The sequence below is a fragment of the Camponotus vicinus genome, unplaced genomic scaffold (assembly GCF_025532165.1).
Source record: "Camponotus vicinus isolate PSW18456_S1 unplaced genomic scaffold, iyCamVici1.0 SCAF_4, whole genome shotgun sequence".
NCBI lineage: Eukaryota > Metazoa > Arthropoda > Insecta > Hymenoptera > Formicidae > Camponotus > Camponotus vicinus.
Window position 1 is genome coordinate 14,004,965 of NW_028141976.1, and position 12,343 is coordinate 14,017,307.

The 12,343-nt window shown below is 32.7% G+C and overlaps 2 protein-coding genes and 1 pseudogene across 4 annotated transcripts; 1 reads left to right on the forward strand and 2 right to left on the reverse strand.

Annotated features, from left to right (window-relative positions):
* The first annotated feature begins 667 nt into the window (after positions 1–667).
* Positions 668–2,330, forward strand: LOC145971063 (uncharacterized). 2 transcript variants are annotated; one of them, XM_083098337.1, is made up of 3 exons: positions 668–951; positions 1,141–1,732; positions 1,877–2,330. In XM_083098337.1, the coding sequence occupies exons 1-3, from the start codon at positions 820–822 to the stop codon at positions 1,912–1,914; spliced, it is 762 nt and encodes a 253-aa protein (XP_082954463.1). In that variant the 5' UTR covers positions 668–819; the 3' UTR covers positions 1,915–2,330. The 2 variants fall into 2 exon arrangements, with proteins under 2 accessions (XP_082954463.1, XP_082954462.1); XM_083098336.1 differs by having other exon boundaries at positions 1,141–2,330.
* A 473-nt stretch (positions 2,331–2,803) lies between these two features.
* Positions 2,804–8,575, reverse strand: LOC145971047 (uncharacterized; annotated as a pseudogene). Its single transcript, XR_014438732.1, has 8 exons — positions 8,322–8,575; positions 7,827–7,938; positions 5,855–7,707; positions 5,488–5,700; positions 5,258–5,407; positions 5,116–5,176; positions 4,717–4,848; positions 2,804–4,476 (listed from the first exon to the last, which is right to left on the reverse strand). The product of XR_014438732.1 is annotated as an uncharacterized LOC145971047 (transcript).
* A 423-nt stretch (positions 8,576–8,998) lies between these two features.
* Positions 8,999–12,247, reverse strand: LOC145971053 (uncharacterized). The gene is made up of 3 exons (XM_083098304.1): positions 11,905–12,247; positions 11,328–11,597; positions 8,999–11,198 (listed from the first exon to the last, which is right to left on the reverse strand). Exons 2-3 carry the CDS (start codon positions 11,586–11,588, stop codon positions 9,288–9,290), a joined length of 2,172 nt encoding a protein of 723 aa, XP_082954430.1. The 5' UTR covers positions 11,589–11,597; positions 11,905–12,247; the 3' UTR covers positions 8,999–9,287.
* Between the last annotated feature and the right edge of the window lie 96 nt (positions 12,248–12,343).

Genomic DNA, 12,343 nt, shown 5'->3' on the forward strand with positions numbered 1-12,343 from the left:
ATCTAGCGCATTGGATGCTGTATTGTGCCGTATACGTGTGAGTAATCTTATTGAAATTTTATTTTTTTACCAGAAAACTTTTCACAGCATACGATACGCTACATGTTGTATTACATTTTGTTTTTCATGTTTAACACTAACACGCAAATGCATCAAAGTAAGATAATTAATTGTTTAAAAAATATATAAAATAAAATATTAATAATATGAGAGTTGCAAGCATTTATGAAATACAGATATAATTATTTTAATAAAAAGAAAAGGTTTTATTAAAAAACATTTTTAATAAATGTCCTTATAATAAATAAATAAATTTGTCTCTATGTATTGGGCCCGAAGTCGTCTCGAAATCCTATCCGAATTATGTAAAATGTAGAGCGTGAAAGATGAAACGGGGCCGACGAGGGATGGAAGGAGACATGAACTTTGCGATATAAAATCACCGCTAGCTCGCCTCATGCCTATCGCCGCGTGGTCTGCCATCGTTGGTGAGACAAAAGCAGAACGATAGATTATCGGCTCTTGTCTAACTCTCATGTCCATCTCATGTGAATAGTTCGGACATGAACCATAGCTCGGACATGAACCATAGCTCGGACACGAACCATGTATCATTATCGAGCGGAACGGACGTAGTTGACGTCCACTTTGTCAGGCGGCGCATTAGGACAATGTGCTCGTTAAAGCGAGGTGGCCGCTCTCAGGTTTCTCTCTGGATCAAATTTATTAAAAAATTTTATCAGATCATACATCAAATGTTTTTCGCGCAATTCCTTCGTTTTTCATTTATATTACATATACCTTTTTTAAATTATTGAAATGATTAACGTGAGCGTGAGTCAGCTCGTGAATCAAGTGGACAAAACCAATTTTACATTATATGCAGAATGGGAGGATACGCATTTTAAAATAATATTGTTAAGACCATGCACAATACCACTGAGTGGAGAGGTATATAATCTGATTAATATTTATTTATTCGATTGTATATTACTTGTACATATTACAAAACTAGATACTAAAATTTTGAAAAACTCGAACAAATTTTTTATTTTTAAAACAAAATATTACTCTTGATAATTATCTTCTACTATATTTAATAAATATATACTTAATAATGTAATTATTTTTATTTTATAGATGCACACAGAAAATGCCAATTTCTTTCTAGATCATTTAGATGAATCTTTTGAAAAATACTTGGAGAAAACTAGACATGCATTTTCTGGTAAAAATGCTGACATACAATTTTTTCTGCATGATGATACATTTATATGGAAACAGCAAAATATTCTTACTCGTGGAGAAATTGCAATATATCCTCTTTCAAATATATTAATTATTTCTGACACTTTGAAACAATTATTAGAGCTTTATCAAAAATGTCAAGAAGAGATACTAACATTGAAAAAAGAGAACAAATGCTTGAATGAAAGCAATATAAAGCTAACTACAGATATAGAGGAAATGATAAATATAAAAGATAAAATGGAGAAGGATCTTTACACAAAATTTCTTTTACTTCTGAATGCAAAGAAAAAAAAGATCAGAGAGCTTCAGAAGGCTTTAGATAGCAATAAACAAACAACAAAGTCAGTATATGATGAAACTACTGACGATGAAAGTCAAAAATCAGATGCAGAGAGCAAGAAAGTACAGAGTACTGCATCATCTAATTCAAAAAAACGCAAAGTAGATTATAAAAGTGAATGGAAAGCTACACCAAAGAGTAGTAAGATAAATTTTAAGAGATGTACAAATTCTCCTTCTAGCGAAGATATAATTCCTGAGCCTTCTACTAGTAGAAACAAATTAACATTACATAATATAAATGTGTCTCATACAATAAAATCAAAACAGATCCTTAATATTTCAGAAGAAGAAGAATCTGAAGAGGATCTATTTTCTAAATGATGAAAAATATCATATGTTTATGCTTTTTTTCATAATTTAAAGAAATGGTGGTGCAATTGTTACAAATTATATACATATATATAGTTTTTAAAAAAAATTTCTATACTTATACAGAGTATTATTGTTTCAAATTGTGCGCGCGCGCGCGCGCACACACACACACACACATATACATACATGTATTTAATATATGTATAGATCATTATATATTTGAATTTTAAAAATCTAGTCTAAGACACAATTATAATTAATGTATTATAATTATAATATATGTATAGATCATTATATATTGAATTTAAAAAATCTAGTCTAAGACAAAATTGTGAAAGTTTTAAAAAGATTTATATTGCATTATATGAAATAATTTGTGTGCATGTAATAATATATTAAAAAAAATATTTAATTGTATTATTAATTATATATTCTAAGTACATGTTTTATTCTAATTGTATGTGTTGCGTAAACATTATAGCTATTGCTGTTTAATACGTGTGTGTATATATATATATATATACAATATATATATATATATATATATATATATATATATATAAATATAATATAATATATATTTTTTTATACATATATTGATGATGAGTAAAAAACCAAATATGTTATCGAATGATGAATAATAATTTTTTAATAAAAGTATTTTAATAAAAAAAGAATAACTATCATTTAGTTGGTCTTTTAAACGAATTTTTCTCTTATATTTAGTAAAATCAAAACTACGAATATTCAAAATATTGAATTGTTTATCGTTCTTTACCTCATATAATTAATAAAATCAAATACGACATATGTGTCTTTTGTAAATGGTTAATTCAAGGATCGGGAAAAGATCGAGGTCTTTTGCAAGATATAATTTGGTTAAGAAAAGTAACAACGATTCAATTGTCAAAGATTGCCTATGTGTTAATGTTATCCACAATATTTTACATAAAATATATATTACAATATTATCATTAATAAATAACGAATTCGATAATGGTAATATTATTTTAGCTTATCATTTCGCCCTAATAATCAATATGCAAATGCCTTTACATTTACATATAATTAAGTACATCACGTTCCATAGTAGAAATTCAAAATGTGCAATAAAAGCATCAAGCGAATTTGATATATGCGACATCACTCGACGATTTCATTACAGATTCAATCTTCTCGTCAATCTAATTGATAATTGACTTACGATTTAGTATATAGTTTTTATTTTGAATAGAGTTAAATATGTATGTGTATGTGTATTTTCTCTTCTCTATATTATGACTGGAAATATTTACGATTGCTTGAAATTGTAATAAGTAAATATCGTACAAAGTACGCGAAATATCTCGAATGTATATGATTAATATTCAGGTCTGCTCTCATCTAAGAGTAATCTCAGAAGAGTTAATAAATGAATTTAACGTTCGAGATAAAAACGTGTAATATAATTTTTTTCGACTTCTTCATTGCTCGTAATTATCATTAAAAATATAAACCTCTTTAAACGAAAATCTTTCTCCTAACATATGATACCTAAAACTTATTTGTTAAGAACTGTAGACTAGAACATGGCCGAATAGATGTGAATTCTTAAATCTATTTAATTTAGAGACGTTAAATGTTGCTATCTCCAGTGAGAATTATGCAACCGTTGAGCTAACAGAACAAACTTACATGCCGAAACGATCAGTGCAATATTAAATTATAATTGCATAACGAAGTAAAAGCTCCTTTAAAAGGATTCAATAACAATAATTCTCAATAGCGCTATAGAATCACAAAACAATGATGGTTCGGAATGTCAAAGTGCCATTGCTCGGTGCAGCAAGTGAAAAGATGAATAATACAGGAGTTTCACACGTACACACGTACGCGTCTAGTTATTCTTTTCAGACGCGGAAGAACCAAGGTTGGATCAGAGGTTGGTCTGAACACAGGTTTGAAAGGTAGCAGAAGTACGTTTTGATTGTATGGGTCATTTAGAAACGTCCAATTCGCAACAGGTTCTCCGGGAGGTTTCCTCTCGCGTTTGCCCCTTTCAAACTCGCATTCAGACCGATGTTACTCAGCCGGGCATCTTCCGATTTATCATTGCGCCCAGATCCGGCACGATCTGCCTCTGCTCGCGATTGAACAACAGAGTTCTCGCGTTTAAGAACGACAGATCCGGTAACTGATTCAGAATCTTCGCGGTCTCGGCTTGCACGGTCATCGGTCGCCCATACCGATCCATGACCACGTGTTCCGCACCATGAGTATTCTCTTTCCTACCTACCGATGTCTTTCTATGATAATCATGTACCTTGGAAATATTATTGCTTACCGGAAACGACTTATTGTTGGTCGGCGGAACATTTCTCAAAGCTTTATGCGACTGGTGATTACTTTTCTGCTTCGCTCCGAGATCTTGTTCGACTTACTTTTTCCATTCTACTGTACATGGTCCTGGCAATGGTTCTATTATCTTGGACGTCTGAGACGATTTTTGCTGTTTTAGCGAACTATTAGTAAATTCGGATCAATTTTGCGACTTTACAAGCTGACTGCTTGATTCTTGTGTTTCCGGTGGATCTGCATAATAATAAACAATGATTAACTATATAATAATTAATTATATGGTTAACTATAAATACAGAAAAATTACGGAAGATACTATAAAATTCAAAATCAAGCAAATAAGCGTAAATCTACTGAATATTTCATATATATGAATGCATATGGAAAGGATATTTTTTATTTGAAATAAAAATTATAAATAAGCGTGCACGCATACGTCATATCACAACACATACATATAGCTTCAGCACTTACAGTAATAAACGGAGTTCATTGAGCAAGCTGACTGATGATAGGATTCGGAGTGTGTGGAGCAATGAGGTGTTAATAGAGGATCAAACGGACACAACAAATCCAGAGGTAGAAGAGCGGATAACCCACCACCACCTGTATTGTGTTATTTTTTGCAAGATTTAAGAAAAAACTCAACATGTTATGTGTTTACATGTTATATCACAACAACATATATTGCTTTTACGTGTAAAATAAATACTTGTTTAAAAAAAAAAAAGATATTATTTTCTTTCTCTTTCGCTATATGTGAGTGTATTGAGATTCAGAAAAATATATAAGAGATATAACATCTTTTTTTTTCTTTCAATGTAATAATTTAACTACCACACACATATACACACGAGTACAATAAATACTTACTAGCATCTAGGGGGTTTACAAGACCAGAACTATTCCAATCAAATTGGGCGGCGGGTACTTCCTAATATAATGTTACAATTATTAATAAACACGTAGATTGTACTCACACGTGTATCCTATTGAAATAAAAGCTTCAACTTACATCTGAACAAGCCGTGCCTTGCATCTTGTTTACGTTGGATGCAGATGGTTGGTGCTGAGGTTCAACGGTAGCTTTAATCGGCTCCAGTGGAGTAAAGCCGAGATTTGCAGCAAACCTTGGTATATTCGGATTCCATCTTGGCCCAAAAAGCTTTAATTTCAAATATTTGTTGTCGAATAAATGTATGAAATATTTTCAGTTTTAAATACGTGCAACATATGCATACTTACGATGTTTCGGGAATCGATACCAAGAGCATTTAGAAGAACATTGTTACTACTGCTATTTGCCCATTGATAAGTGAGAGCATTAGTTTCTTCCACACTTTTCACATTCTGCCAAACTTTATCCGTTTTATCTATTAAAGATTTTAATTCAACTTCATGATGTTCAGGAATTATTGGAAACATATTTGTTATTATATCTTCTATCTTATTCGCGGCCTGAAATCATTTTGATCGAAATATATCAGAAAATATGTTAAGTTATATTATTTATATTTAATACAAAACTTGCACGAAATCTAAGCCAAAGCGATACATTTATTTCTCTAATAAACTACCAACTATCTTATATTACAAACATTCCTAAACTCACATTCTTGTTTTCTATCCGACATATAGATTCTTTCAAACTAAACTGCTATGTCTCTACTACATTCATTGATGTTTCGAAATTGCTGAAGTCTCCGAAATCGTCATTATCCTCAGGTACCTTCATTTCTTTAGCATCATCATTTAATTTCGATTCTATTGTCGCACTCGAAAAATTAGTAAAATCACAAAAATCATCGTCTTCGTTATCTGCGCTTTCAAAGCCAAAATAATTATTTTCTTGTACTCTGGTTGCTACTGGCTCCATATTTTGTAAGTGGAAATCATAAAATTCGCCATCGCTAAAGTATACTACAGAATTTTCGCTTTTATATGTGGCACATTCGATCGCAGTACATGTAAAATTAACTTTATCTTTTAAGCAGTCAAGGGATGTATTAGTAGATGGCAGTGAAGCTTCTTCAATTGATGAAAATTTTTGTATAGATGTGTCGGAAGAAAATGCATGCAAATCATGAATTTAATCACTATTAATGGATATCGGATTGTAACTACTTGTCAATTCCAATACACTGTCAAAACCTTTATGCTCTATAAATTCCGTAAAGTCGGAATTATCTGGATTATGTGCGTCATAATCATCTTCCGGAATGTGTCTGTTTATTTCTTCATTACTCAAGCTTTTTTCTTTATAAGCAGAAATTTCCTCAATTGTCCCATTCATACCTGTTTTTTGAACAATTTGATTTTTTGTCTCTACAACTACATATTCGTTCTCTTTTGATTGTGTAATACTTTCTATAGTGACTGTATCGCAAACGTCATTAGGAAAATTCTCGTCGCTCTTCATATTAGATTTTTGAACATAGATGTCTTCGGCATATATGGATGTACAATCTAAATTTGATTTCTCTCTTAGAGCATCATCAAAGGTAAAATCAAAATTGAAAGAATCATTTAAAGTTTTCGACTTGCTTGTCTCACCATTGGATATTACATCGTACATCTCTATATATTTTGGTTGAATACTGTATTCGCAATCTGGCTGATTAAAAACATTAGTACTGTCTACATTAAGTTCTTGTGAGGTAACAAAATTGGAAATTGTGCTTTCATTATGAATGAAAGTAGATTTATCATTAATATGATTGACACAGACATCATTCTCGATATATGGCGTGTAAGTATTTTCTATTTCATCTGTTACATTACATTTTGTGTCTATAGAATTAGGCGTATTATCATAATCTGTTTGCAAAACTGCCACAGTCATATCTGTCTTTTTCTCACAAACAGTATCGTTCCACTCTGGAATCTTTGAACTGTTCGTAATTGTAAAAATCGTCATCCAATTGTTGCAAAATATCCGGCGTACTCGTAGGATCCTCCAAATCCAAGCTCGCAGGTTCTATTTCATCATTTGCCTCTAAACCACTTGACGATCCCTCTTGCTCACTGACTGTCTTTACACTATCAGCTAAACTACTATTGTTGCTACTAATTACATCTGTATCAACAAAATTTTCTTTAACTAAAACATTCTGAGTACAAACATGATCAATACTATTACTAGTCTCAACATTATGCAAATCGCCATTTCTAGGTACATCTAATACATTGTGTTCTGTTATAGTAATATTTTCCAAATCGTTTTCAATATGCTACTATTATCTGTTTTATCTTTCAATCTTATGTGGCTCACGTTGTCCTCTCCCTTCTCAACAATCAATAGGTCATCAATGACCCCACATTTCAAGGCTTTGTTTATTTTAGAGCGACTGTCTAATACTGATGACTCATTAATACCATTTATCCTAGGAGATACATTCTGTGATGTTATTGGTGTTTGTATCGGAGTGATAAGTTTTTGTGGAGACTCTGATGAAACGGATAAGCCTACAACAAATCTATATATTAGAAGATAACTGTGATAATGTGAAAGATAATCAATATTGATATCACGTTATTAATATGTATGTATAATGTTTCATTAATGTATTCTATTATATAAATACCATCTATTCCGCCAGCTGTGAAGTCTCCGAATTCATCCTCGTCGGACTCTCCGAAGTTGTCCAAGGGTGGAGGTGTTGAGCTGACTAAAGGCGGGAAAGCCATGGTTCTCCTCTACTTCATGGAACATCGACAAACGACAAGATCTTATATAACCTTTTGCAAACATCGACGAAATTAAAGAGCGCGATAACGAGGTAAAGGATAGACTCTCGGTCACAGGTTCAACCTAAATAACGTGCCAAACTGCTGCGCATAAATTTCGTAAAAAATTTTACACAAAATCGCTCGAATCGTCGTCGCGTTTTCGGTCACATCTCACTTCTTTGTTTACAATTACATCGTCCCACCCTCGTCACATGCGTACGCCCGTTACATGCATATGTCAAAACGCGTTAAGATTAAGTCGCGCTCAAATACACAGGTCAGGGACACATCGGGGGACATTTCCCTGAGCGACTCGGAAGATCGCGCGACGAAGGTTGATCATGACTTACTCTCGCGAAGGATCAACGATGACGTTCTTACTCTAGGCCACCACGTACCAGTATCAGCTCCGCGATCCCGGGAACACGATTCTACCTCGCCATCGTCGTCTCGGCGACCATCACGGCGCGTATTCCGCGAGCGCGACGGACTCGGTGATTATCACAGCCAAGTGTGTCAGGTCGTCCGTCCAGCAGATCGTGCGCGACGATTAGATGCACGATGACGACGGTCATAAGACATTCTAGGCATGTAGCGCACACATCACCTGTTCTACGATACGCGGGCGCATGCGCGCGCGCGCGCGCGCACCTGTCATTCGTCAGGCGCGTTATCGCGGCTCTTTAAAATTGCGTACGGAGTCTCGAATTCCTTCACTGTTCTCTATATACATGTTTCTTTATACATTTGTAGTCATAATGAAAAAATTAAGCGATATATATAATACACGATATAGACAAATAAATAATAAGTGAGAAATAAATGCATTATTGTATACCTTTTATAATGTACCTATATTACATAAATTATTGTTTTTTAATATGCCATCATAATATATTATATTTATTATGATACTTATATATATTTTCTTTTTTTTATATTTTATATATTATATTTATTATGATACTTATTATTCTATATTCATGATATTTATTAATATATTATATTTATTATGATACTTATATATATTTTCTTTTTTTATATTTTATACTATGTCTCATATGTAATATTTTAATATTTTTTTATAATTTTTATTCTTCCTCTCTCTTTTTCTCTTTGTGAAATATTTTATTATTTATTATGAAACAGATAAATTAATGTAATTTGTGTGATTCTATATTCATTATACAATAGTATAATATGATCATGTTGCACAAATAGATTATTATATACATATTTGTTATTTATCGATGTAATGATTAAAATACAAAAGTAACAAAAATAATTCACACTGCATTTGAAATGCGACAAAAGTTTCAAGATGTATCCTGTTTTGAATTATGTTGGGTGCGTCTATGTTTCCTCATGTCTCCTTTCTGTCTGAAGCATCTGCCGCACACATCGCACGCATGCGGCTTTTCCCCGGTGTGTATTTTAATATGATTATTTAAAGCCTCTGTTCTGGTGAAGGCCTTCTCGCAGTAGTGGCATTTGTATCTACGATCACCACGGTGTATTAATCTATGCTGATAAAATACGGATCCGGTGAGAAAAGCCTTATTACAGACGTCGCACTTGAACGGTCTCTCCCTTGTATGCTTCTTCCTGGTGTGATCCGCCAAATCCGGCTTTATCGTGAAACGCTGATCGCAATATTCGCAAGCGTAAGGCTTGACGCCCATGTGGAATCTTTTGTGAGTCCACATGTGACTGGACTGAGTGTAACTCTTTCCACAGATATTACAGACGTATGGTCGCAGTCCATTGTGCCGCCTTTTATGAGCATTCAACGAATTTGCCGTGGGCAGTAGATTGCCGCAGATATCACAGGGAAATTTGGAACATTGATCTCGTCCGTGAGCCTGTATATCCTCGCTCCTGTCGAATATATTTCCGCATAGTTCGCACACGAACTTTGCATCACCGGATTCGGATAATCTGGCTGCATAATCGTGTCTCTTTTGCTTATGTTTATACAATAGAGATAATTCCTTCATGTCCTTGTTACAAACATCGCATAGAAAGACGACGAGGACTTTGAACAATCTCTGGTGTTCCTTCCAATGTAAAATGGCCTCTGCAAACGATTTATACGTAGTTTCGCACGCGTTACATGTGTATGGTTTTTCAATAACGTGTCGATTCTGATGAATCTTCAGATTGTCCACGTCGGTAAAGTGACTATTACAGAATTCGCAGTGATATAATTTCGATATCGATAGTTTTTCGATCAATGTAATCTTATCCTCGTGTATCTTGTAATGAGCATCAGCGTCATCGCAAGAGATAAATACTTCGCCGCATTGAATGCATTTCCAAACTGTCTGATTGTTTTCAATAACGATGCAGTGACTCGCGACATGTTTATTCAATCTTGACTTCTGTGTAAAACTCTTCGAACATTGCGAGCACTTGTAAGGCTTCTCGGGCAGATGTGTCACTATATGACGCTTCAAGGTATAGCCATCGGAAAAGCCTTTGTTACACACCTCGCAAATATGTGGCCGATTCTTACCGTCCACGCAAACGTGTACACGAAGCGTCTCCTGATTCTCGAATAATTTTCCACATTGCAGACACGAGATGCTAATATCTTTAGAATGATATCTCTTGTAGTGATAAAATAGCTTCAATTCTTTACCGAAAGTTATTTTGCAGATTTCACAATACAACGCTTTTGCGCCTCTGTGAAATTGCGTGTGGAAGTTCAAACGCTCCTCGAAACTAAACGTTGTGTCGCACGTAAGACACTTGTATGGTTTCGTCGTGCTCTGCACATTGGGCTTGCACTTGTGACCATCTAGAGTCTCCTTAGTGTGATAGAGATTCATGCACGCGCCACATTTCAAGTATTTCTGCCTATTTCCTAGACATTGTAACATAATAGAGCGATTTCCATTTTCCTTATCAACATTTACATTATTAAATATACTTTCCTCGTCGCTGCTTTCTAAGATTATATCGTTCTCGTCTAATTCTATATCTTTCACATGCTGAGACATGTTTTCACATGTATTCATGTAACCTTCTATACATAAGGGACAGGACTGTCGGTCAGATAAAATTTGATTTTTGTGATTGGAAGCATTAAAAGATTGTTTTTCCTTTAATATTGTTAAAAGGATCTCCTCCGCTTTAATACATTGTGTGTCAAACCTGTCATAATAATTTACTTTCTCGATACAGGCCAAGCAAAGCTGTTTTGGTAATGGATCTGTTTTTCTAATCTGCAATATGAATCGTAATACATGTATTTATAAGAATTTATGTAATACATATATTGCATGACAATCAAAATATATGTATAATAAATATTTATAAAAATAGAAGATCTTTCTATATATATATTTATATACCTTAATACTTAGACATGTATTTATTTTATGCGCCAATTTCATTGATTCCCCGAGTTTAGAATAGATAAATATTGGATTACTAGTTTGGCCAGCACACAATCGACAGAAAGCAAAATTATTTTCTCTCTCATCTTGAGTTGATAATTCTAATATTTCGTTGGAAGAAAGTGGTTCTTCTTGGGACCATACAATAGAGCCATCCAAATCATCAATGTCATCTTCATGATCACTTAATGTACTAATTGATTCTGCTTTGAACATATTTTATAACTGCAAATCATTCATAATAATCTTTATAAGTCAATTGCAAACAGAGTTTTATATATTAAACATATAAAAACCATAAAACATTGTTAAAAAATCCATCTAAGAAACTATAAATATGTAACTTCTTATCCATAATTTATTCATACAATATTTAATATAACTTAATATAATTTCATCACCTTTATAAATATTTGATATATGAAATATATAAAATAAAATTAATGTACACATATTAAATTTATTTTACACATTATATATAGATCAGCAAAAAATACTTCAAATGTTGCAATGAAAAAATGGAGCAGATTACCTTTTCCTTGAAAAGAACACAAATATTCAAATATTGTTTCATGGCAAACTCAATATTCTTGAAATAACAAATTTTTGTGCTATCATTCAGCTTCTTCAATGAGAAACAAATTGACTGGATAACTAGAAACAATTGACTATCTCTTTTTTGTTTTGTCTTTTGATATTAATGTATACAAGAGAAGATATAAGAGAATAGGTTATATATATGTATACATTATTATATAAATGGAAGAATAAATTGATTCATTATTTACACAAATAAGTGCTTAAACTTTCAAACTTTATACCATTACAATCAATGTAATATAAATATAGCAAACATTTTTTTTTATCTATGTTAATTTGCATTTAATTTAGTGATTATATACTGTTCTAAATGTTAATTTTTTAACAGCTTATATATGTTAATAATAATACTAATAAATTAAAACTTTGTC